This window comes from Cornus florida, unplaced genomic scaffold (assembly GCF_030987335.1).
Source record: "Cornus florida cultivar Cherokee Brave unplaced genomic scaffold, ASM3098733v1 CherokeeBrave_3.0.0_Hap2_Chr11, whole genome shotgun sequence".
Classification (NCBI taxonomy): Eukaryota; Viridiplantae; Streptophyta; class Magnoliopsida; order Cornales; family Cornaceae; genus Cornus; species Cornus florida.
Window position 1 is genome coordinate 87620004 of NW_026775581.1, and position 27425 is coordinate 87647428.

Genomic DNA, 27425 nt, shown 5'->3' on the forward strand with positions numbered 1-27425 from the left:
AAGAGTAGAAATAACATAGAACTTAAGCATAGAAATAGGCTTCTTTTTCCCGTCAAAATATCTCCTATTTCTCTCGAGCCAAATACACCACCAGATACAAAGCGGCGTAGCCCTCCAAGCATCCTTAACACCAAACCCAACAGAGACGCCTCTCCAAGCTTCAATCAACCCTCTAGAGGAAAAAGGCATAGCCCAATGGACCCCAAATAAACGAAGCATCAAATCCTAGCAGTCTCTGGCCATACTGCAATGTAAAAGGAGGTGATCAACTGATTCCTCATTACACAAGCACATATAACAATGATTGACCACCACCTGATTCCTCCTCCTCAAATTATCCTGGGTTAAAATCCTACCCAGGACAGAGGTCCAAGCAAAAAAGGCGACCTTGCGGGGAGCCTTAGAATACCAAATAGACTTCCATGGGAAGAGTACACCTTGACCATCCAAAAGACATCTAAAGAAGGACTTGACCTCAAACCGGCCTTGCGAGTTAGGAATCCATAGCCACCCATCTGACTTCCCAAAAGAAATCACCTGGCTATACAAAAGCTCCAGAAAACGAGAAACATCCTCGATCTCCCAATCCTGAAAATGCCTCCTGAACTGAACATCCCAAGTCAGTCTCCCGTTATCAAGATGATAACAGTCAACAACCATGGCCTGTCGGTGAGAAGCAATCCTATAGAGCCGTGGGAAAGCGAGAGCAAGAGGGAGCTCCCCACACCAGAGATCCTTCCAAAAACTGATCCTCTTTCCATCTTTAATGCGAAAATGAACATGCTTGCAGAAGTCATCCCAACCCCTTCGAATGAAGTTCCATACTCCCACCCCCCTTGGACCACGCATCGCCCGAGGGCACCACCCCCTACGACCTTCCCCAAACTTGCTAGCAATAACTCTCCTCCATAACCAATGCCTCTCGATTCCAAACCTCCAGAGCCATTTACCAAGGAGAGCCTTATTAAAAGGCAACAACCTCCTTAACCCTAAGCCTGCAAACCTAATTGGACGACACACTTGATCCCACCGAACCAGGTGAAACTTGAACTCTTCTCCTTCCCCCCCCCAAAAGAAAATTACACTGCAATCTTTCAATTCTCTTAGCCACTGAAGAAGGGATCTGAAACAGAGATATGAAGTATGTAGGAAGGCTAGAAAGAGTGCTCTTAGTCAGGGTAACTCGACTCCCCTTAGACAAGTACTGCTTTTTCCAACCCGCCAATCTCCTCTCGAATCTGTCCACAACCGGATCCCAACTCCCCACACATCTGGAAGGGGCTCCCAAAGGCAAACCTAAATAAGAAATGGGAAAGGAGCCAGTGCAACATCCAAGGATCTGAGCAAACAACTCAATCTCAGGAACATCCCCACCAGGCACAAGAAGACTCTTGCCTACATTAACCTCAAGGCCAGAAATAACTTGAAACCAAATCAAAACGCATCTCAAATACCTCAGTTGGGACGCATCCGCATCACAAAACACAATAGTGTCATCTGCAAACATCAAATGAGAAACCTCCAATTGACTAGCAACATCCCTGCCCACCCGAAATCCACTCAAAAAAACCCAGCTCCACAGCCCTCTTCAACAATCTACTAAGAGCCTTCATCACAAAAAGGAACAGGAAAGGGGAAAGTGGATCCCCTTGTCCCAAGCCCCTCGAGCTAGAGAAAAAACCCGTTGGCGCTCCATTCACAAGGACAGAGAAACGAGCGCTAGAAATGCAGAAAAGAATCCATCTCCTCCACCGCCCACCAAAACCCATCCTCTCTAACAGACAGAAAAAGAAACTCCAGCTCACATAATCGTATGCCTTTTCAATATCTAGCTTGCAAAGAACACCCTGAACACCACTACTCAAGCGGGAATCAACACATTCACTAGCAATAAGAACTGAATCCAGAATTTGCTGACCTCCCACAAAAGCATTCTGAGAGTCAGAAATGACACTATCCATCACCTTCTTCAACCTAGAGGCCAACACTTTCGCAATCAACTTGTAAAAACATCCCACCAAACTGATAGGGCGAAAGTCTCTAACATCCATTGCCTCTCCCTTCTTCGGAATAAGAGCTATAAAAGTTGCATTCAAACATTTCTCAAAAGAGCCCTGCACATGGAAGGCATGAAAAGAGGCCATCACCTCCTCACGGACCACCTCCTCACGGACCACCTCCCAACACTCTAAAAGGAACCTCATAGAAAAACCATCAGGACCAGGAGCTTTATCCCCATTACTGCTCTTCAGAGCAGAGAGAACTTCCTCTTCGGAAAAAGGCTCCTCTAAAATACAGCACTCCTCACCCAAAATAGAATCAAATTGAAGCCCATCCAGCAAAGGGCGCCAATCGGCTGACTCAGTGAACAACCTCGAAAAGTACTCAGAAAAACTCTTACATATCTCCTCCTCTTTACTAATCAACACCCCATCCACCCTTATCCTCCCAATGTGGTTGCCCCTTCTGTGAGCATTGGCGAGCCTATGAAAGAATTTAGTGTTATTGTCTCCTTCCTTAAGCCACAAAGCTCTAGATTTCTGTCTCCATGAAATCTCCTCCATGACTGCAATCTCAGCAAACTCTGCTTGACACTCCACCCTCCTGAGCTTCAAAGGACCCGTCAAAAGACCCTGATTCTCCATCTTATCAATGTCAGCAATCTCAGAGAGAACCCGGTTCTTTCTCCAAGCCAAATTACCAAAAACCTCTTTGTTCCAGACTTTGAGATCATTCTTCAAAAAACGCAACTTGCCTGCCAAAGAATGACTCGGAGTGCCAACCACTCCATACCCTGCCCACCAGGATCGGACTCGCTCCAAAAAGCCTTCAGCTCGGAGCCACATATTCTCAAATCTAAAAGGGGAGCTTCTGTTGCGCAACCCGCCACAGTCCAACAACAATGGAACATGATCAGACAAAGGACGAGCCAGGGTCGCCTGAACAACATTAGAAAACTTTTCCTCTCAATCACTCGACACCAAAAATCTATCAAGACGAGAGAGAGTAGGAGGAGAGCGTCCACTGGACCAAGTGAAGCAAACAGAAACCATTAATAAACTCTGAGAAAGCCATCATATCAGCTGTCCATTTGCCCCCTGTCGACCTCTCAAAAGGGGAACGAACAACATTGAAATCCCCCCTTATACACCAAGGCAACGACCATCGACTACAGATCTCCCCCAGCTCCTCCAGGAACAAATGGCAATCACAATCCTCCGTAGGCCCATAGACTCCAGAAAAAACCCAACGAAAGCCGTCCTCCACCATGGATAGAACACAGGATGCCGAGAAACGCCCAACCTGAGAGTCCAACAAAGAGATCCAACGAACATCCCACATGATCAGAATACCACCTGAAGAGCCAATCGCATCCAAAGCAAACCACTCCACAAATCGCCCACCCCATAAACCTCGAACAATCACATCCGTCATAGAGGCAATCTTGGTTTCTTGAAGACATATTAAATGACCACCCACTTTCTGAATCACCGATTTCACCACTTTCCTTCTAGCCGGGTCGTTGAGATCCCGGACATTTTATGAAAGAATTTGTAGCTTCATAGGGAAACAATAGAATTGACCACCTTACCCCTCCTCTCACTGGTCCTCACCCTAGCCCCCCTCCTCCTCCTTTCATAGGTAACAAGAGTCGAGGGACTTTGAATCCCTCTCTCCTCCCTCTCCACTGGAACATTCCCCCTACAATCCATTCTATCAGCAAACTGAGCATTAAGAACATCAAGGAATAAGTTTGTTGCCTCCTCCATCCGACCCTCAAATGACACACCCAAAAGAGAGCCTATCTCTACACCATTATCCTTCATCTAGTCATTCTCCAAATCAGCCAACCTTGCTTCAAAACCCCTCCCTTCCGCAGAGTTCCCATCAGGTCTTACAACTGCCAAAGGTGTAAACAAATCAACCTCAGACTCGTATCCGTTTCACAAAACCATACCTGCATCCCCATGAACAGATGAACACGACCCATCCTCCCCATACTCAACAGATGACATAGAAGGAGAGCAGTTAGAAAGTGGCGTACCATACACCTCATCAGCCATTCGATCATTCTGGTCGGTAATAGAACCTTTCGAGACTAGATGAGCTCTCAATGCGTTCAAGAGTATAGCAGCTGAAACATCGTCAATTCTTATCTTCACATCTCGCCCCCCACACACAGTAATTTCGTCACTGCTAACATCACACAACCAAGAAGAACCCGTCTCAATACCACCGTCATCATCAGGTCTTTTCTCAAGAGCAAGCACCGGCTCTCTTTCAAAAACCGAAGACAAGCAATTAGACACAGAAGACACCACTCCCTTTTTCGGCATTAAACTCCTTCGAGACATCCCGCAAGGGTGAGCAGAGGAAGAAGAAGGAATAGAAGGAGCATGAGAAGGCGAAACAAAAGACATACCCGATCCAGAGTCCTGTGAAACCGGAATCCACTTCTGCTTTTCCTTTCTAGACCATTTTTTGCGAACAGGGGGAAAAATCACTCTCTTCTTCATACGGTGTCCCTGCAACAGCCCTTTAGAACGCCTGTTTCTTCTAGAGCCTTCCAGAACATCACTGGGCGGATGAAAATTATCCAAAGCAAAACATAAAGGCCCGTAACGGTTGCCCAAGTCTGGCCCAGAAGAAACAATAAAAGAACTCGGTCCTTCCTTTAATTTAGAGCCCAAATCCACGGATCCTTGGTCAATACAAACTGCATCCATTAAGTGGACCGCTCCACCTCCATCCGGACAACCAGATGATAAAATGCCTTCATTAATTAGACCAGACTTGCCATCCACAGGCCCACCAGAATAAATTGAATTGGATTAAGAAGCCTTAACCCTCAGCCCATAATTAGGCCCAGCCACTGATTTAAAGCCCAAATCGGCCTTACTATTATTCGGAGCCCAAGGTTTTGAATTAAAGGTGGATGCAGCTGTCATCCACTTTGCACGGCCAAAGCCCCTGCGCCAACCACGTGTATGGCCGTCGAAGCTTCCTCTCCCACGCGCTTGATTGACGTGAGGAACAACACGATGACGCTCCTTTCTCCACATCTTCCTGAACGTCGGCCGGCCAACCCCGATGAGACCACCTTCCCTATGCCTTTCCCGGGATTTCTCTTGCCGTCGAAAATCAGTTCCATCCGAGGAGCCTTCTTTCCTTTTCAGAGTGAAAAATCTTCTAAAACATTCCGTGTTTCGCTTCCATAATTCGTCCCTCCATTCCTCCCATCTCTGAAGCTCAGCCAAACCTATCTTTCCCAAAGAATGCCACCTTAACCATTCTGTCTCCTTCAGCAAATGAGAACCGTCACCTCCTTCCAAGCTATCCGTTGTCGGAACAAGCTCCGGAGGCTTCTCTTCCCACACCTTCACTTTGTAGCAGAGATCGGACACTATGATGCGAACCCTTTCAGTGTCGATTGCTTTATCAGCATCCACCCATAAGAAACCACCGCATAGATCACCGACCACAAAGATGGAGAGGGAGACCGTACAACGTCACAATCTTCAAGCCCTTACTCTTCAACACCTCGGAGTACCCCACCCTAAAGCTCCAAGGTTCCATTCGTAGTGTGGCCGTCCCCCAAACACGACGACCTTCTTTAAGCACGCGAGAAGCCTCCTTCGTAGAGGGAAAGCGAAAAAGCAATAAAGAATCCGGAAGAGGTGAAATCACAACACCGGAAGAAACCTTCCAAACACGAGAAGTTGGATAACATTAACTACAGTTGGATAGGTATACGGTTGCCATGGCATAGCTACATTCTGCTGGTATTTAACCTTGAACCTCATCACTATAATTGCTCCTGTAATCGATTGTATAAAATAAGGGTTGAGTTGTCAAAGCAGGTTGAAGAAAGCTTCCAACTTATGGAAGGAAATTGATGTGCAACATTGTCCTAGTGGTACTCGACTTTGAACAAATATTTGAGGTTATGTGTGACACTTTTGCCTTCTGGAATTGGAGTTTTTCTAAGTCAAGAAGGAAGGCCATAGCATTCTATAGTGCGAATTGAATGATTCATGGTAGAGATACAACAATTATGATCGAGAATTTTTGCAATTGCCGGAGCCTTAAGGCAGTGGCAATATTATTTGATGCATCGCGCATGGAACCTTGAAGCATATTAACAACCAAAATAAGCTGAATGAGAGGCATGCAATTTGGGTTCCTGTAATAGTTTATATTTGCGGTAAATTATAATTCTGGAGTTAACAGTAAAGTGGTATTTGCACTTTACAGGAGAACCATATTGATGAACTTCATATCTAAAACTATTGATTTGTTTGATTCTTTCAAAGATTTGTATCCAACTGATCCATATTTTGGTCAATTTGGATTTTGGCATTAGCAGACAACTAAGGTAATGTATGTTACATAATGGCTTTATTTTCATGGGCAAAATGACTATACATATGGAATACCATATTTTTCTCTGCAAGAAAGAATCATTCTATTGGCGATCTGGCCAAACATTTTGGAATAGATGAGACCTATGCTATGATCGAGCAAAAGTTATTTTGGCCAAAGATGACGCTTGATGTGTAGAGATTTGTTGATAAATGCTGAAGATGCCAAAATCTAAAAGGAAGAGTACAAAATGCTAGTCGTAACGGGTTGGGTTCTTTGCGGTCTGACCCAAAAGCTTAAGCTATTAGGTGGTGCTAACACCCAACCAATACCCAATTACTTTCCCATTCGGATCCGATGTGGGACAAGAACCTTTTTGTAACATTCTCCTCCACCCAAACTCACAACACTTTTATTGCGGTCGGGCCACCTGCCTACCCGGGTGGGCAAAACCGGACACCTTTGGGCTAGGCGCTTGGCATAACACCGGATCAATTACTAGGTGTGGCTCTGATACTAACTGTAACGGGTCAGGTGATTCGCGGTCCGACCCAAAAGTTTAAGTTATTAGGTGGTTGTAACACCCAAATTGATGTGGTACAAGACCCTCTTGTAACACTAGTTTCTATACACCAACACCATGGTATATTCCTCAACAGCATAAACGCATGGATTTTGCATTAGGGCCCTAGGGGATGCCTGGAACTCAAAGGGGAATGGGTTCTATTTTCTTGGTAGTTGATTGACTTCTAAAGATGACTCATTTATTTGTTGCAAAAAGACAGATGGTGCATCGTTTATCACAAACCTTTATTTTCATGAAGTTCTTAGCTTGCATATAGTGCCAAAAAGAACCACATTGCATTGAGACTCGAAGTTTTTGTCACAATTTTTGGAGAGCCTAAGGGAAATGCTAAGAATTGAACTGCAATATAGTAGTTCTTACCATCCCTAAACTGATGGACAAACTGAGCTCATCAATGAACAGAAATTTGGGAGAAGTCCTGCGGTTCTTGGTTGGCATCCAAGCAACGGGGAGCAATTGCTACACAAGCAAAATTTGCTTATATCTATTCTAAGAACTGGACTACAGGCAAAAGTCTCTGAAATAGTTTATGGAAGACAAACAGATTTGTTTGATTTTGCCTCCTGTTATTGGGAAGAGTAATGCGAGGGGTGAAATCATGGCTGAAGCAATGAAAAGGTTCCCTTGTTAAATCAGGTTGAAAATTGAAGAATTTAAGAAAAGACGGGCAAAATCTTTCAAGGAGAAATGGCAATGATTATTTAGGCAAGGGAAGATTTCTAATTTTCTAGCGGGCTTGTATTTGAAACATAGCAACGAAGTGAACCTTACTCGGTCTAAGAAGATTGAAGAAAGCACTTATCAAATTTATTTGCCTCAACAGTCAAAAATTTGGCATTGATCCTTCATATGATTTGTCAGATTTATATCTAACCATTAGGCAAGGTAGAGGGAGTATCCAGACAAGAATGGATGTGGCAAAAGCTCTGAAGAAGGAGATTTGGTAATGATTTATTTAGGCAAGGCAAGATTTTTATCTGGCTCTTATTTTAAACTTTGGCAAAGGAAGATTAAACCTTACCAAGCCGTTAAGAATATTGGATAAAATGCATATAAATTGGAATTGTGTCAACACTTGGGCATTGACTCTGTGATGTATCAGATTTATATCCATCCTATTAGGTTCAGATTAGCACTTATAACTGGAGGTTGAGTTTTCTCCGAAGAGGAGAAATTTATGCAAATAGTTAGATATATCTTGAAAAGTATGTTGCTATTTAGTGAAAGAGTCGAAGTTCATACTTGTTTCTGTAGAAGTAGGTATAAATGATAGCCCAGGAAATGTTATGTTTATTACAAAAGAGATTCTCACTTTCTTTGCTGTTCTGTAACAAGTGTCCATCAACACGAATTCAGCATATTGTTAGTTTGTTAACCTTTTCTAAGAATTTCCCTTCAGATTCCAGGTTCCTGTTGTGAATGGACTAATATCCGTCTTTTTAACAATTGTCGTGCTAGGAGGGAAGAGTGGAGATAGAACTAAGCTTTGGTTGTTTTGCATTAAATGTTATTTCTCATACTCGAACTTGCATCCTCATACTTTTCAGCCTGAACTTTCACCATAGCATGGAAATGATCTCATATTTGTGGGTTCCTCAGTGGGCCTTGTGAGCAGTCTTGTCTGATTTCCTCTTGGCGATTCCTCTTCTTTCCGAGGTGGATGGTGGTGACTTGCCACCTTCTCTGCCTCTTCAATTGAATATTTTCTTACAAATATGTGGAGTAATGGTTATTTATATCGTCATTTTCATTTTTCGAAGTGCTTGATGGCAAACCTGGACAATATACACCAGTGGCACTGTTCATTAGGTTTCCTTGCATATAAAATGCAGTTTTATTTATTTATTTTTTTACAATTTGGTTAATACCGTAGAGAGAATATTTCAGTTTTCATTCTGACAACTGTATATTTTTAATCTATTATAAACTCCATATCCACAATACTATCAAAACCAACACCTCCTTACTTTTTGGCAGTGATGTAATATTTACATGAATTTGAAAAGATATTTGTGATGTTTTTGTTTTGCAGGTCCCATGGAGCAGGCTTGGCCAGGAGCCGGTTGTAGTTTACCTGGATCGCATTTTTTTATTAGCTGAACCTGCAACCCAAGTTGAAGGGTGCAGTGAGGATGCTGTCCAAGAAATTAAGAAAAGTCGAATACGGGTAAGACATCGGGTTTGTATCTAAGTACACATTGTCCATGATGCTCGAACCATTCATAATTGCTTACTTTGCAATAGGAGATGGAAGAGAAGCTGTTGGAGAGTAAGCATCTATTACAGTCAGAATCGGTATGTTTCTCATATTTCTGTTGGCAAATATTTAAATTGTCCTATATTTGCTGATGGTTATACTTTGTATATTTTGGAATCTTAGCTTGTGTTTACCCAGGGGGAAAAAAAAATCTTAGCTTGTGTTTGGCTGAGCTTGTGTTAAGCTGTAAGTGGGTTTACCTGCTTGACTAGTTGAAAGCATGTTGCAGCTTGTGGCTAAAATTTAATTATTAAGTGAGTGTTAATCTTTTTTTCACATTTTTAAATTCAAATTCTTTGTGGGAGTCCAATTCTGTGAGCTTCCACCTTCCTGCTCAAGAACACGCTACGAACATAGTGAGGTTGCTTGTTGCTGTAGTCTTCATTTTTACTTATGTTTATTACCTAGAGACAAGGGAGGTCTTTTAGTTTTCCTGAGAAAGAGCTTAAGAAATAGCCTTTGGCTGCTCTCAGTTGCAGTGGTAAATGATGCTTTTTGTGCATTGTTACATATTCATGTATTCTTGTTGTAGAGTGAATGGAACGGAATATAAATTTGCATGAGTAATGCAGATGACAAGTCCTCTTTAAATTGGAAAAGTTCACCAAGTGGTTAGCATTACCTTCATTACAACTTTTAATAGATGATTATTATATTTGATGGTTTGGAAAATTCTTGGTGGATGTGATACATGCAGTGCACGGACACAGTGACAGTGCAACTAAATTTACTCTTTAAAATATTCCTGCTATAGCCCGAATCCAATTTGTTAATCGAATGGAATTAAATTAGTGTGAATAAAGTGTATGTCGGTCTTTAAATTGGAGAAGTTGGTCAAGTAGTTATGCTACTTTTCTTTTTATTTTCTATCTTGAATTTTGTAATGGAAATGCCTCTTTTATTTATTTTTCTTTATATTGAGAATGATTTTCTATATCAAACAATTTGAGTTCCCTAATAAGTCCTGAGCTTTAAACCTCATGCGTGAAGAGTTATAAGAAAGCAAAAACCAAGTAATCCATTAGTTCCAACCTCATACCATAAAAAAGAATTAGAAAACTATCTTCCTGAAATCAAAAGAAGAGAAAGCTCAACGTCAATTGCTTCAACTTTGAGAGCTGCAGCTACTTGTTATCAAAGATTGCATCGGTTCCTTTCAAATGGACCATCATCATCATGTTGGGGCTTGGGAGTGCCTCCCACACTGGCATAACCTTCATGCTTCATAGTAACACCAGCACTCTCCAACTACTTAAAACCTGAGATGCTGAGCCACTGATTGAGGCAAGTATTGAATTCCAAATAATGAATAGAGGAGGGACCAAATCTCTCTTGCGGCTGAACCATGAATCCAAGGATGGTTCATATTCTCCTCTGTTTCCTTTGATATACAACATTTGTTGGGGAGAAATTTCTCTGCTTATTAGATCAGTAACAGCCAAAATCTTCTGTAAGGTTTTCACCGGACCCAATTCCGAAGTCTGAACTTTTGGTTAATCTGGGATCTCAAAGCACCCCACTCGACAACTTCACATAGTCGGCAGTCTCAGCCTCTTTTTTGGCTGAAATTCTATATAGGTCTACTAATGTAAAAGAAAAGGGCTGGTTTTCTCCCAAATCTTATCATATAGATAACATGCTTTGAGAATTCCTGCCTCCCTACTTCTCCCCACTATTTTAGCTTATGGTCTTCAAAAGTTCTCATCTAAACTATGATATTTTTATTTTGAGTCATGACTTCCTGTAGGAATGCTTATTAGCTGACAATTGCAATTTCTTGACTGCTCTTCTGAAATGATTTTGTCCCTTTGGTATTCACATCCGGCGTAGAAACTTGTTATGCCTACACTTGCTCTTTTTCTTCTAATCGATAGTCTCTTCTTGCAGCTTGGTTTTTTTGTGCCTTTGTTTTAGTTGTTGCAAGGAAGTAGCATCTCCTGTTCTTACAAGTATATGATTGAGGAATTCATTTTTCTTTAGCAAATCTAATCTTGATTTACTTTTAGTTGTTAAGGTTACTTGCTAAGGATTTACCAGATTTTGACCCCCACTGTTGTAAAGCATAAAATATATGTGAAGAGAGAAATTAAACGAGTATAACTGACGCAGGATGAGTAGTGTGTAAATAGTAACCAGAAAGAAAGAAGGGGATGAGGATGAGAAGATGAGATGAGACTGATGAAGGAGGTGAGAAAATAGACGAATGAGGTGAGAAATCAGACTGAAGGAGGTAGGCTAGAGAGATTGAGGGATTAAGAACAGCAAGAACACGAGGGGGAAGAGATACAAAGAGAGAAGAGTTCGCAAACTCACGTAATAATTCAATAATTCTCAAAAAACTGAGTTCTCAACTTACAAAGGAGCCTTTAAATAGGCAAATTATTAAGCAAACCTTAAAACATAAAAATACCAAAATAACCCTATAATTCAAACATGATCAAATATAACAAGCAGCATAAATAAAAACTCTAAATTACTAAAATCCCCAAATTTATTTCTCTTTCCCTCTTCTCCAAAAGTAGCGTTGGAACACGTGCAACTCATGTGTGCGAATCATACCCCGTTCCCCATCAAGAATATTTTTTTTTTTGATAAGTAAAATGTATTAGAAAGCGTTCAAAAGGGGAACGTGTCCCGAGATATACACAAAAAGAATCTATGAACTCAAAGAACCCAAAAAGTCCACAATGTCCTCTAAAGAAGAATAATCCCTCCCCCAACCCCAACAAAAAAGGGTACAAATAATAGAAAATTTCAGCTCTCCAATAGAGGACTCCTTCCCATCAAAAGATCTTCTGTTCCGCTCTTTCCAAAAACTCCACCAGACGTAAAGAGGGGTCACCCTCCAGAAGTCTCTAGCCTGAGCCCCCACCCATTGGCCCCTCCAGATATCTAGCAATCCTCGAGAAGTCTGAGGCATGACCCAATGGATGCCAAACAAACCAAGCAAAAGACTCCAACATTCATAAGCAACAGGATAATACAGCAGAAGGTGATCCACGGATTCCCCAAAGCACTTGCAAAGACAACACCGGTTAACAATGATATGTCTTCTCTTCCGTAAATTGTCCAAAGTCAGAATCTTACTCCAAGCTACAGTCCACACAAAAAAGGCCACCCTAAGGGGCCCCTTAGAGAGCCACACCGTCTTCCACGGGAAGGGCAACCCATGAAACCCAGAGAGGCGCACAAAGAATGACCGGACCTGGAACATCCCATTAGAAGAAGGCACCCAAAACAAGGAATCCACACCAGTGCCATCCAATTCCTGTCTATACAAAAGGGCCAACAAGCCAGTGACATCATCCAACTCCCAATCCTGAAAAGGTCGCCTGAATCGCACATCCCAAGACAACGTCCCGCTATCAAGATGATAGCAGTCAGCAACCAAAGCATGTTTGTCAACAGCAATCCTAAACAATCTTGGAAACAACAGAGCCAAAGGCCTATCTTCGCACCAGGAATCCTCCCAAAACCTGACAAATCTTCCATCCCGAACTCTGAATCTAATGTGTTAGGAGAATTCATCCCACCCCTTCCCAATGGACCTCCACACCCCCACACCATAAGTAGCCCTAGCAGGCCTAGCTGACCACCCCATTCTCTCCTCCCCAAAACGACAAGAAATGACCTTTCTCCATAATCTATGTCTGTCACTGCCGAATCTCCAAAGCCACTTGCCTAGAAGAGCATTATTGAAAGGGGCCAGTCTTCTAATTCCGAGACCACCAAGCTGAAGAGGCTTGCAAACCTGATCCCATTTGACAAGATGATATTTAAACTCCTCCCCACGACCCCCCCAAAGGAAATTCTATTGGAGCATCTCCAGTCTTTCCACAATGGAGGCTGGAATCCTAAAAAGAGAGAGAGTATGTTGGAAGGCTTGACAAAACACTCTTCACTAATGTGACTTTTCCACCCTTTTAGAGATATTGCTTTTTCCAACCAGCCAATCTTCTCTCGACCCGCTCAATCACTGGGTCCCAACTTCCCACCTTGCTGAGTCCCCCAGCGGTAGACCCAAATAAGAAATAGGGAAGCGTTGCGTCCCATAGCCTAAAATAGCAACCAGAGAATCCACATCCTGCACCTCCCCCACAGGGACAAGCACACTTTTACCCACATTGACTTTCAGACCAGAGACAGCCTGAAAGCAAACCAAAACACATCTCAAATGCTGCAACTGGGACACCTCTGCCTCACAGAAAACAATAGTATCATCCGCAAAAAGAAGGTGAGAAATCTCCATCTGCTGAACCGATTCAGGGCCGAGCTTGAAACCCCTAATAAACCCCAAATCCACAGCCCTTCTCATCAGCTTACTAAGGGCCTCCATAACAATAATAAACAAAAATGGGGAAAGAGGATCCCCCTGCCTCAGACCTCGAGAACTACCAAAGAATCCTGTAGGAGACCCATTAACCAAAATCGAAAATCTGACAGTGGAAACACATGTAGTAATCCATTTCCTTCATTTCGCACCAAAACCCATCCTTTCCAACAAATGCAACAGGAAATTCCAACTGACATGATCGTAGGCTTTTTCGATATTCAGCTTACAAAGAACACCAGGAACACCACTACTAAGTCTAGAATCCACGCATTCACTGGCAATGAGAGCCGAGTCCAGAATCTGTCTACCCCCAATAAAGGCATTCTGAGACTCAGAAACAACTCCATCAAGCACCTCCCTCAGCCTAAGCGCAAGGACTTTCGCAATGATCTTATAGATACACCCAATCAGACTAATTGGTCTGAAGTCCTTGACATTAGAAGCACCACCCTTCTTAGGAATAAGGGTAATAAAGGATGCGTTCAGTGATTTCTCAAATCTTCCCGTGGAATGAAACTCATGAAAAGTGCTCATAATCTCAAGCCTAACCACCTCCCAACTTTCCAGCAAAAATCTCATAGTAAAACCATCGGGGCCTGGAGCCTTATCGCCATTACAACTCTTAAGAGCCTTCAGCACCTCCTCCGACGAAAAAGGAACCTCCCGCCCATCCCTTTCCAAAACAGAAATAGAGTCAAAATGAAGGTCATCAAGCCTTGGCCTCCATCAAGAATATACAACTATTACATGGTTTAGCCACTAGGGCCTACGTCCACGTCACAAAGAGCCCAGCGGGCTACATATATTCCATTATAATCTCTCTTTTCATACACAATACAATGGTTTGGAGGTTCCTCTATATAGGAGAAGAAATGACGAGAACAGAATGAGATAGAAAATAGGAAGCACGGAGTATTTTCCTCCACTGATTCCTCTAGCAACAGTAAATCTTCAGTAATAGGAAACAACATCAATTACTGGACGATTTTCCTCCAGTGATTCCTCCACTAAATCTTCAATACTCACTCTGGGTTATGAATGTGGATGCATTATTCTGCTTAATCTGGATAGTGGCGGAACTCTGCGACAGGGTTAGGATCACATGGAAGAGTTGGATGAAAATGAATAATTTTTATATTTGCACTTCCAATGTGATATTTTTTGTGCCAAATAGATGTACTGGGGTGTGGTTCTTGTCGCTGTTGAGGGGATAAATAAATGACACATAGTTACTGGTTTCGCAACGTGCCTAGGTACTTTCAAGAACTTTGAGGCACACAATACGATAACAAAAAATTAGCAGACACAGAGAGAGATAAAGTAACATCTAAGGATTAACTACTATATTATTTAACCTCCTGTCATGTAATGGCCTTTGCCCTTGAATTCTATTGGATCACTTATATTAGTTATTTGGTGAAACACTATTTTCACAAAAAGGCATGTTATGTACTGTTCCGGAGTTATCTACTTCCTCTGATCTTTCTATTGGCCTTTTGTTATTCTTGCATTTTGCCTTGGAATTTGGTGCTTTTTTGTGAACAATGACAGCTGATAAATCGTATCTTCTGCCTGACTTCATGAAAAAAGAATTGTTCTCTCGTGTACTTGACATCATTTTCTGGGAATCCTACGTGTATATTGGTTATGGTTTTGACAGCCTTATTATTTTGTTTGTCTTTAAAGAATAAATCGTGGCTGGGGTCCTTGATTAACACAATAATTGGGAACTTGAAGCTTTCCATTTCAAATGTTCATATCAGATATGAGGATCTTGAGAGGTAATTAACATTGGATGACATCTTTTGTACTTCATTAATTTGGGATGGACATTTATGATTTCCATTTTGTAGCAATCCTGGTCACCCATTTGCAGCTGGTGTAACCCTGGAGAAACTCTCGGCGGTGACAGTTGATGATAGTGGGAAGGAGACGTTTGTTACAGGGGGCGCACTAGAGCGTATTCAGAAGGTTGCTTATGTTACTTTTACTATATGTATATTTAAGAAATGATGTACTTGATCCTTATATTACTACATCATCATAGCAAATAATCGTTGGGGTGGTCAGCTTGGCTGGTTTGCATCTTATTGTGTATGGTGATGATTGAATTTGTTCATTTGCATACGATTTCTTGTCCTTGTGCTATGAGATGATCTTCCAGTGTTCGTCATTTACCAGATCTTATGTTTATGTCAAATCTTACTTTGTTTCCGTCTTAGTTGTACCCCTCAAACACCAAACCCCCAACCCCCCCCCCCCCCCCCCCCCCCCCCCGGCGCGCATCCTTGCTGAATATTTTTTTTCCCCCTACTTCTTTCTTGCTATTAACTATTTTTTATTTTATTTTGTAATCATCATTCAACAGTCTGTTGAGCTTGAACGGCTAGCTGTTTATTTGGATTCTGATATTTGTCCATGGCATGTAGACAAACCATGGGGGGATTTACTACCCTTGGAATGGGTTCAGGTACATTCTTTTTGATATAGTAACCATTTTGCATGTGATGTCTGTATTCTGGACTCGTTCATGATTGTATTCCTATGGTTTGCATGTGATGTCTGTATTCTGGACTCGTTCATGATTGTATTCCTATGGGCCTCAGGTTTTCAAATTTGGCACGAAGGATGGTAAGCCGGCTGATGATCTTATTAAAAAACACACCTACATTCTGCAACCGGTGACTGGAAATGCAAAGTACTCAAAACTGCGGCCAAATGTATCTGTTAATAGTGGTCAACCTCTCCAGAAAGCAGCAGTGAACTTGGATGATGTGACACTATGTTTATCGAAGGTTGTACTTGTTAACCTCTCTGTAGTTGTTCTAAGGCCGAGAGATCTGTAATGATGTTGTATGAATTAAATGATCTTGCAATTGCAGAACGGTTACAGGGATATATTAAAATTAGCTGATAACTTTGCTGCATTTAATCAACGCTTGAAATATGCTCATTACCGCCCAGTTGTCTCTGTGAAATCCGATCCTAGGTCTTGGTGGAAGTATGCTTACAAAGTTGTGTCTGACCAGATGAAAAAGGCGAGGTATCTAACTGTTCTTTTCTACTTCCTTTTCCCATTAGTCTTGCTCTGTTATTTTACTGCGTTACTAAGAATTATGACTTTTGGTTATCGAAGCCTCTTTAGTTTCTATTGGTAAGTGACTGGTTCCTAATCCTCCATTTGGATGTAGGAATGGGAATTTGAGAGGAATGCTAGGTAGGATATTTGAAAAGGTTGGAGCAAACAGAAATTAAATAAAAATAAAAATTACACTTACAGGGTAAGGAAGACTTGAATTATACCAAATGCCGTTGGACCCTAGATTTTTGAAGGGAAATCTGGAAGAAGCCTGAAGAATATCAACTTACATTATACTGAAATTATATTGATAAAGATTTCTTACATTAGAGAAAAGGGCTGTCCTTTTTTATAATAATACTACTAAGCCTCTGTTTTTTTCTAGTGTGACTTTAGAATTCCTACACAGCATTAATAAAGCGTCTACTACTTCCCTAAGCTATTACTTATTTCAAACCTTAACTAATACTTTTTTATAGAAATGAAGATGAACTTTGACCTTATTAAATAAGAAGACACTTGTCAAGGCACCATTAGTTTGTTGCATTGAATGTTCCCTTAGGAAAAGGTAATATCTGTTCTTATGGTTGAGTAGAATGGTCGAAAGTTCTTTTACACTGTTGATACTTTATCCTTAAATATTGATACAGGTGTGTTTGAAGTGCAAAAATATTAATAAAATGGTTTTTCTCTTTCCATCCTCTTTTGTGTCTACCTCTTGGCAGAAAGGAAATGGTGATCATATAGGAAACTCTTTTCCTTATCCCATATCCTTCCTCCCGCTCTTTGCTCCTACCAACTGGGCTAAATTGAAAAAGGATTGGACCCAGTAAGGTATTCGTTAATCTAAGGCGTTGAGAGTGTAGACTGGGATCAGATCTAAAATTTAACAGTATGTGCACAAAATGCTGCATTTTGAAGACTTTTCTCTTTTTAAATATATGCACACACTAGAATATGAAGGATATGGTCGTATATCAGTTGATTGAATCTGCTTAAAGGAATACATTTCTTACATGGTGACCTGAATGTTTTACCATCTGAGCAATTCCTTCATAATTGAAATCACAGAAAATTGTAGAACCCCCCCCTTAAAACTGCTAGTTCTGTGAAAAATACCCCTTGGACAATTAGTTTGGTGAGAAACCCTCTTATAATTCTCTGGAATACTGCAATTACCCCCTTGCCATGTAGTAGATGTTAAAAAATGAACTGTGAAAGTCACATTAGTTTATTTGAAGTCGAATGGCAATGATGCCCTTTTGTTGACAATTATACTCTTGTTTTTTTTTTTTTAATTGTGTTTTGATCATAATATTACCCAAAAGGTCAGATAGATAATTGTGAAAAAATTATCGCTTGTGATTTGTGGAGCCTAATCTTTTAATCCATCTCTCTCTCTCTCTCAATTTATAGATCGGAAAGATGGTGAGGTAATGATCAAATTGAACATATTTTTGAATTCACTTACATGTTCCAAAACATAGCTCTATATGACGATATTTGTGAATTCACTTATATGTTCCAAAACACAACTCTATATGGAGATATACTCTCTTAGATTCATCACAGATCAAATCATTGCTCAACAGTAATTTAACTATTATTAAAGATCCAAAATATGATTTAACCGATTTAGGTAAGGTATCATTTAAACTCTTATCAACATACAAAATTCAAATTGCATTCAAATTGAAAACACTAGGTTGGTACATAATTTTTTTTGTTATAAGCAAGACAATTGTATAGAAGCCCTCAAAAGGGGAGTGAAGCCCAAAAGAACTACACAAGGCCAAAAAGGACCTCTAAACTTTCAAAGAGTCCAAAAAATCAACACTCCTCTAAAGATGTATAATTGCTCCCCACAACCCAATAAAAAAGAGTGGAGATAATAGAGAACTTAAGCATAGAAATAGGATTTTCCTTTCCTTCGAAAGATCTCCTGTTCCTATTGATTCAAATACACCACCAGATACACAAAGGCGTAACCTTCCAAGCATCCCGGACTTGGACACCCACTGTACAACCTCTCCAAGCCTCAATTAACCCTCAGGAGGATTTGGGCATGACCCATTAAACCTCAAACAAACCAAGCATCAAATCCCAACTGTCCCTAGCCATGGTGCAGTGCAAAAGGAGGTGATCCACCGTCTCCTCCGCACGAAGGCACATGCAACAACAATTGACCACCACCTGATTCCTTCTCCTCAAAGTAACCTGTGTCGGTTATTAGTAAAAATCATTACATTTTTTTAGTTGGAACAGACCTATAGTTCTCTTTCTCTCTACCTTCTTAGACGCCGGAGTCATCTACTCTAGTGTCCTTTGATTCTATTCTTTACTTTTGTCTAGTGTGGATCTGTGATATGCGTCGGTCTTTCCTTGGTGTGGCGACACTTCCACACCTTAATTTCAATGGCGAGATCAAAAGTTTCTCAATTGGAAAGGAAAGGGTGTTTAGGGTTGATAATCAAAGTACAAAGATTCGCGAATCTGCTCTGAAATCATGCCTAGTCGGACGTTTTGATCGAGACGTGGGAAGCATTGATAGGATTGAGACGTGGGCAACTAAGATTTGGAAGATATTGAGTGGGGTGGTGGTGTCATCCCTGCTTGACGGTTTGCTTCTATTCCAACTACCTTAGGAGGAAGAGGCACATAGGGTTTTTGGTTTCAGGGAAGAAGACATGGGGAGACGCTATCCTATCAATTGATGTCTTGTATTTCGCGGTGGGATGCTTAGCGGTGAGAACAAGAGATGGGATAAGAAGGGTGGTGATGTACGGCTTACCTTTCCATCTATGGTGCCAGAAGCTATTCAAATCCCTAGGAGAACTTTGTGGTGGTTTTGGATGTGTGGAGGTGGAATGATAGTAGGTGAGAGAGTTGTTCTCTACGCTTTTGCCGGAGGTGTGATACCGGAGGGTGGCCTTTGAGGTCGCCTTGACGGAGGAATCCTCACCACTCATGCTTCCGAAGTCCTCTTACGACAATGAAGGTCCCCCCCGCCCCCCTCCTCTTTTACCCAACGATACGAGACATGGACGCAGTCACCGTTCACGGCAGTTGCAGGTACATCTCGGCCCTCAAGGACTACGGCGTGTTAAGGACACGAGGTACAACAGGTGTACCGTACGCGAGTGGGGGAAGAAAGTCTGCGAGATGCACGTGTAACGCCCCCCTCCATTCCTTTTCTGGCTCACCTTGTTTTGAACGGAACGTCGGAGGCCAACCACGTGGACTGACACGCGGTACAACAGGCGTCTCTCATGCAGTTAACGCTGGGCCTGATATGCGTATTGGGCCTGATAAGGCCACGATTTTTGGGACTATGCCATGTATTGGGCCACAAGATTTAATGATTTAAAGTGGAAGGTTAAATGGGGCCCAATAACCTTATTTCCATTTCTTTTCCAAATACAAAGCCCAGTCCAAAGTTTATGATAGAGCCTAGCAATACAGAACCTCCACAGAGTCTTTCTTATGGCTCTTCTGCAAACAGTTTGTGGACTTCGCCGGAGAAAAGGAGATGGATGCAGATCAGTGCAGGTAAGGCTGGTTTGAGCTTGGATGAGAGGAATTTTTGACATAATCAGTGTTGCGCTGCTTTATCCGTAGCGTCTCTTCCTTCTATCCTTGCACTGCCGAAGGAAAGAAACTCTAGATTCTCAACTCGGGGTTTTCACATGCTTCGCTATGGTAACAGATGGTCTAGAAAAGATAAACATAAGTGGATACGCACCCCTTCTATCAACGACCCATGTATGTCCTCTACCCCTCACCCTTGGAGCTTTCCTACTGCTCCTTCTTCTTCTTTTACTCCTTCTTGTGGGGTGTTGAGGAGTGATGCTGAGAAGGCGATGGAGAAGGGTTGTGTGTTACCAGTTGTGCCTTCGGTGCCTATATTTGAGCCTGGATTGATTACGGAAGGGAAGGGTGGCTATGGGCCTGTTCTTCTTGGGCATGTTGACCCAGTTACTTGTGCTGTAAAGGACTCGTCTGAGGGTGTTATGGTCTGGGTGGGGCGCGATCTTCATTTTTAGTTGTCTAATGATTCGGCTTTGGCTTTGCTCAAAGAGTTGTGTCTCTGTGTAGCTTTGAAAGGCTTTAATTGCTTGCCACTTGTAGGAGTAGAGGCGAATGAGTCTATCAGATTCTTGAGTTATGGAATGGGTGACTATGCTACAGATACGGATTTGATAACAGAGCTGCCTGTAAATGGAAGAGATAGCACATAGGAGGTGATTGATGACTTGGTTTCCATTTAACAGGTTTCTTTTAACGAGCTTGTTCCATGGTTGCATACCGACCATACTAATTTAGTAATGGAGGAACCATTAGCTGTCGTGCGACCTGGTTGTTCTGAAATGGCTGCTGATATGGGCAAGGAATGGGTTGTCGCAAATATAGAAGCTACTAGTGAGCTGTTGGGTGTCTCATTAGAGGGTAATAGTGACCAGGCATTATCCATTCTTCATGCAATTGTGGAAGGAAGAGAGGTTGCAGTGACTAATGAGGTTGTGAATACAAGGCCTTTTTCGTCTTGGAAAGGGGAGCAGGATGTCAAGAATCTTATCTCTTATGTCAACTATGAAGGGAAGAGAGGGGCGGTGAGGGAGAGGGGAAGGACTAGAAGTAGGAGTGTAAGGAGGGGAGGAGGGGAGATAATTTTATCTGGTTCTTAATAAAGCTACGAAGCATTACTTGGAATGTTCATGGTCTCAATGATCCGGACAATAGGAGGGTGGTAAAGGTAGCTTTAAGGAAGTGGGGAGCCCAAGTTGTTTGTTTGCAAGAAACTAAGTTGGCATCCATTTCTAATAAAGAATTTTAGTTATGTGGGATTGCAGATGGTTGTCTTGGATGGACGTGTGGATGGGGAGGTTCTTTGTGTCCTGTGTGTTTAAGATGGAGGAGGACAATTTTAGATGGGTTTTCTCTGGGGTTTACGGACCGGTTATTGATAGTGATCAACCTCTTTTTTTGGGAGGAGCTTTGCTATGTTCAGGGACTGTGGTCTCTTTTTTGGTGCTTGGGCGGGGATTTCAATTTTGTTAGATCCCATTAGAGAGGTCTACAGGGGGGAGATGGTCTTCAGATATGGTTCAGTTTTTTGACTTTATTGATGAGCATTTTCTCATTGATTTACCAATGGAAGGTGCAACCAATATGTGGTCTAATGGCAGGGACCCATTTACTTTATCGAGGTTGGGTAGGTTTTTGATCTCTGGGGTGTTGGAAGAGAAATTCCCGGATACTGTTTAGGTAGTTTTAGCAAGGGTCACCGCTGATTATGTTCCTCTGGTTTTTGCTCCCCTTTTGAGCGTTTTTTATAAAATTCTTACTTATAAAAAAAAAATAAAAAATGTTCCTCTGGTTTTGGATTGTGGGGGGTTGATTTCTCGATGTTCTCCGTTTCGATTTGAGAATATGTGGCTGAGAGCGGAGGACTTCCAAGGGAAATTTTTGTCTTGGTGGGAGGAAGCAATGGTTACAGGTTCGTCCAGCTTTATGTTAGCCAGGAAGTTAAGGGCTCTCAAACTTGAGCTGAAGAAGTGGAATAAGGATGTATTTGGGAATCTAGAATGGAGGAAGAATAGAGTCCTTGCTGATTTTTCTGAGATTGATGGCCTCCATTTTGAGGCTATTTCTGAGTTGGATAGAGATGGGCTTGAGATTCCTTTTTTTGAAGAGGAAGTTCTAAAGGCTTTATCAAGTTGCAAGGGGGACAAAGCTCCGGGGTTGCATGCGGTTTTTGATGGAAAGTTGGGCGGTGGTGAGAAACGAGGTGATGAGTACATTTCAGGAGTTTTATTCTACTGGTGTCTTTGAGAAGTCGTTAAATGCCTCATTCATTGCCCTTATCCCTAAGAAGGGTGGTGCTTCTGACATTAAAGATTTCAGACCAGTTAGCCTAGTGGGTTGTATTTACAAACTTATGGCCAAGGTTCTTGCTCTTAGGATGAGGGATGTCATGGATGGGATTATTTCGGACTCCCAGAACGCTTTTGTCGGAGGAGGGCAAATATTAGATTCAGTTCTTATTGCAGGCGAATGTGTGGATTCCAGACTGTGAAGTGGTGTCCCCGGAGTCTTATGCAAATTTGACATTGAAAAAGCTTATGATCATGTGAATTGGAACTTCCTGCTGTACTTACTTCAGAGAATGGGGTTTGGAAGCAGATGGAGGAAATGGATAGAGACATGTCTTTTGTCTGTAAAGTTTTCTGTTCTTGTGAATGGGTCTCCTGTTGATTTCTTTGGGTGTTCTCGGGGTTTAAGGCAAGGAGATCCATTGTCGTCTTTCCTTTTCCTCATTGTAATGGAGGGTTTGAGCAGACTAATGAGGAGGGTAGAGGATGTCTTATCAAGGGCTTTATTGTGGGCAGAGATCTAGTCCATCAGTTGGAGATCTCTCATTTACTATTTTCGGATGATACCCTTGTTTTTTGTGATGTTGATGTATCTCAACTTAGATACTTGAGGTGCATTTTGGGCGGTTTCTGGGTTAAAGGGCAACGTGGCTAAGAGCGTGCTTGTCCCGGTTGGGGATGTTCAGGATATCTCCTCCTTAGCTGCAGTCCTTGGGTGTAGGGTGAGTTCTTTTCCCATTCCTTACTTCGGCTTGCCCCTTGGGGGGGGGGGGGGGGGGGGAGCTGGGACACTGTGATTGACAATTATGTGAAAAGATTGGCAAGATGGAAGAAGCAATATCTGTCCGAGAAGAGAGAGAGAGAGAGAAGGGGGGAGGGGGGAGTTACTATTATAAAGAGCACTTTATCAAGTCTCCCCACTTATTTTTTTATCTATGTTCCAAATTCCATGCTCTGTTGCCGAAAGGATTAAAAAGATCCAAAGGGATATCCTTTGGGGCGAAAGGGCGAAGAGTTTAAGTATCACCTTGTCAGATGGGAGCAAGTTTGCTAGCCCATGACGTTGGGTGGTCTGGGTATCAGGAGGTTGGTTCCCTTTAATTAAGCTCTCTTGGGTAAATGGTTAAGGAGATTCGGGAGGGAAAGGCATCGTCCTTGGTGAAGACTTGTTTCATGTCGTTTTGGGGAGAAGGAGTGGCGGTTGGTCTACTCGTCCGGTTTCTATTGTGGGAGGAGTTGGTGTGTGGAAATCCATTCGGAAGGGTTGTGATGTTTTCTCTTCCCACATCAGATTCAAAGTTCGTGATGGCAGATGTGTTCGATTTTGGGAGGATCTATGGTGCGGTGACTAGCCATTATCTTGTACCTTTCCCAGATTATACAATATTGTAGTTGATAAACATGCCTGTATCGCTAATTGTTATCGGCTTGATAGTAGTGGGATTATGTGGGACGTGCACTTTCGGCGTTCTTTTCAGGATTGGGAGATGGACGAGGTATGTGTTCTTTTGGAACTGTTGTATCGGCAGGAGGCAGTTGGTAGAGGTAGTGATGATCTTATGTGGATCCCCTCTTCCCATGGTCGATTTGAAGTATAATCCTTGATCCTATGCCTATCTAACTTTGATAGCTTTGATTTTCCATGGAAGACCATATGGCGTTCTATTGCTCCAACTAGAGTGGCATTCTTTGTATGGACTGTTGCATGGGGTAAGATCCTGACGATTGACAACTTGAGGAAGAGAGGCAACTGTATCGTTAATTGGTGTTGCCCGTGCAAACGAGGTGGTGAGTCAGTTGATCATCTCCTCCTGCATTGCCCTGTGGCGTTTGACTGCTGGAATCTTATACTTGGTTTATTTAGCATGCTTTGGGTAATGCCCCGATCTTCTAAGGGTCTAATTCAGGCATGGAGGGGATGTCATGTGAGACGTAGTGTTCGCGACTATTGGAGGATAGTTCCACATTGCGTGTGGTGGTGCATTTGGAAGGAGAGGAATAGTAGAATGTTCTAAGGTAAGGAGTCGTCCACGATGTATGTCTCACACTAAATCCACAATGCCCAATGTGGCCCCAAATGAATGAATAGTGTCGAAAATAAATCCCGAGCACTTGGCTCGTGCCTGGCCAGCTTTCGGGGCCCACTTACCCGACATAAAAGAAATGCCCCGAAAGCGTTTCTAAGAGTCCGTGAACTCTAGGAAAGGCTAGGAAAAAATCCCAAACACTCCAAAACATATTCCCCACAAGTTGCTAATCATGCAACCGCACATTGAAAAGAAAGGGAAAAAATCGGAAAAAGAAAATCGGTCCTTACAATCTTCTAGCAAATTCAAGTGATGAGCTAGGTGACTTCTTATCCTTCGTTTCAAGTGCTTCACATTTGGTACATGACATTGACATTTTGCCACCAAGCGTATTTGATCGATGTCAGCCTGAAATTAAAAAAAAGGAAAAAAAATAGAAGAAAAAACTTGTTATTCGAGGAAATTGGCTTTTGTTGCCTTGTGCTTGGACGCAGGTCAACTACTTTACAAGGTTTTGTATTGTCTAGACCACATTGTTCCATATTTAGTCATACTTGCAATTGTTATTTCACTCCCCTTCTCATACATGGTCACACAATTTGTAACTGAACTTTTGGTCTGTAAAGAGTTTGATTTCTAATGTCAACTTTCTGCTGCAAAAGGCATTGTTATGAATTGGTGCTCCTCTTTTGCTGCTACTTTAATTACTCGTGTAGTTTTAATGTCTTCATTCTTTGTTGAGGGGGGAGAGGAAAAAAGCCTTGCAGAATTTTTTGTTCGAATAAATCATATTATTTTCTTAAGTATATTGCTTCTCAATTATCTGTGAGCTATGAACATAATCTTTCGTGGCAGTGGGAAATTGTCATGGGAACAGGTCCTGAGGTATGCAAGCCTACGTAAGAGATATGTTTCTCTCTACGCTGCACTGCTGAAAGCTGATGTCAGTCGGGAAGTAGTCGATGACAACAAAGACATTGAGGAGCTAGATCGTGAACTTGACATTGAACTCATACTTCAGTGGAGGTTATTTTCTTTTTCTGTTTTAAATTTATTAACGTCACCATATGATTAGCTGATATTATATGTAGTTCATGCTTTGCCAGGGTAATGAAACTGGGTGGGACTGGGGAATCTTGGATCTTATAATTGCATAGTGTCTGTGTGGTTCTTCTATGATAAAAATTATTTTATTGATTGAGAATATTATAATGAGATCAATCAGTCAAAAAAGGTGGTGTGTGTTTGGATACAATTATTGTGGCATCCCATAAATTTAGTGTTTTTTCTCTCTCTTTGAAGTAGCTAGAAATTCTAATGTTAGTTTTGATATATGTTCTTGTTTTCCTTTTTAACTTGGTTGTGTAATTTTAGTTTCATGTGTGAAATTGTCGAGTCAGATTCAATCAAGTCAATCCGTACGCTAGTGCTCGCCCTAGTTAAGTAAGGGGAAGTAGCTTTTCTATTTTTCTCCATTAATTTTTCTTTTTCTTCCTTCCCCCAATAAGGCAAGTAAGTGGTTGGGTTTATTTATTTATTATTAATTTTCTTTTGCCCTGTGGTGGGAGGAGATTGTAGCAGCTGCTTTGCTTTTCTGTAGCTTTATGGAATCATTTACATTTTGGCACTATACTACTGAAAAAAGTAATATGTATTTTATCAATTGGCCCAACTAACTTCAATTTGGCAGATAGTTATGTTTGATAGACCTATTGTTGCACAGAATGTTGGCCCACAAGTTTGTAGAGCAGTCAATGGAGTCAGACCTTTACTTGAAAAAACAGAAAGCAAAGAAATCATGGTGGTCATTTGGATGGTGAATATTTTTACCTTTAAGACTGATTCACTTCGGAATTCTCTCAGTTGTTTGGACTTGGGTCAGCTTTCAGCTTTTAATTGATTGCGTGTACTCTTTCAGGAATAGTCAAGCTGTTAACGATGAAAGTGAACCAGGGTATTTTACTGAGGAGGACTGGGAACAATTAAACAAAATCATTGGGTACAAGGAAGATGATGATGGGCAGTTGCTGACAACCCAAGACAAGGGGGATGTGCTTCACACTTCGTTGGAGGTTCACATGAAACATAATGCTTCAAAGCTTACTGATGTGCTGGAGTGTCTTGCTGAGTTATCCTGTGAAAATCTTGATTGCTTTATAAAGCTTTATCCCGAGGCAAAAGTTTTTGACTTGAAATTGGGTTCATATCAGTTGTCATCACCAAACGGTCTCCTTGCGGAGGTCTGATTACTTTCTGTGCTTAAAATCGCTCATTTTCATTTTCCCCATCTCTCAGTAAGGTGGTCATGGCTGCCCTCAAGTGTTTTTAGAAACCTTAATTTGTTTCTTTCATCTTCATGCAGAGTGCGAGTACCTATGACTCTTTAGTTGGTGTCTTTTGCTATAAGCCATTTGATGCTAATGTGGATTGGAGTATGGTTGCTAAAGCTTCTCCTTGTTATGTGACTGTACGCAATCATCCTGTTTTCTGTAAAAGTTTGCCTTCAAAGAAATTGAGCTATTTAACTAATGAGATGCCTTTTACCAGTATCTGAAGGATTCCATTGATCAAATTACCAGTTTTTTTGAGAGCAATGCTGCTATTAGTCAGACCATAGCTTTGGAAACTGCTGCTGCTGTGCAGGTATGATTCGAGCAATATGTCATTGTTATGTTAAAGAAATTCTAGTCAAGGTGTTTAACTTTATCCCAGTGACTACGGAGTACAAAGATATATGAAACTTCTGGTTGATTATACTTTTTTTGATAAGTAAGAAATTTATAAAAAGTGCTCAAAAGGGGAGCGCATCCCAAGGGAACAAAAAGGGGCCAAAACAGCCATTACACTTTTAAAGAGGCCAAAAAATCAACTATTTCATCTAAAGATCTATAATCTCTACCTGAGACC

General features: G+C 41.7%; 1 protein-coding gene across 1 annotated transcript in view; it reads left to right on the top strand.

Moving 5' to 3' along the window:
• The window catches only part of LOC132283907 (uncharacterized), a 141273-nt gene that overhangs the window by 17594 nt on the left and 96254 nt on the right, over nt 1-27425 (top strand). The window contains exons 3-14 of the mRNA XM_059785943.1: nt 8982-9116; nt 9194-9244; nt 15226-15320; nt 15393-15510; nt 15908-16009; nt 16146-16334; nt 16422-16582; nt 25374-25544; nt 26242-26334; nt 26437-26758; nt 26881-26985; nt 27066-27161. Coding sequence (XP_059641926.1) covers nt 8982-9116; nt 9194-9244; nt 15226-15320; nt 15393-15510; nt 15908-16009; nt 16146-16334; nt 16422-16582; nt 25374-25544; nt 26242-26334; nt 26437-26758; nt 26881-26985; nt 27066-27161 — 1638 coding nt within the window. The remainder of the gene's footprint in view (nt 1-8981; nt 9117-9193; nt 9245-15225; nt 15321-15392; nt 15511-15907; nt 16010-16145; nt 16335-16421; nt 16583-25373; nt 25545-26241; nt 26335-26436; nt 26759-26880; nt 26986-27065; nt 27162-27425) is intronic.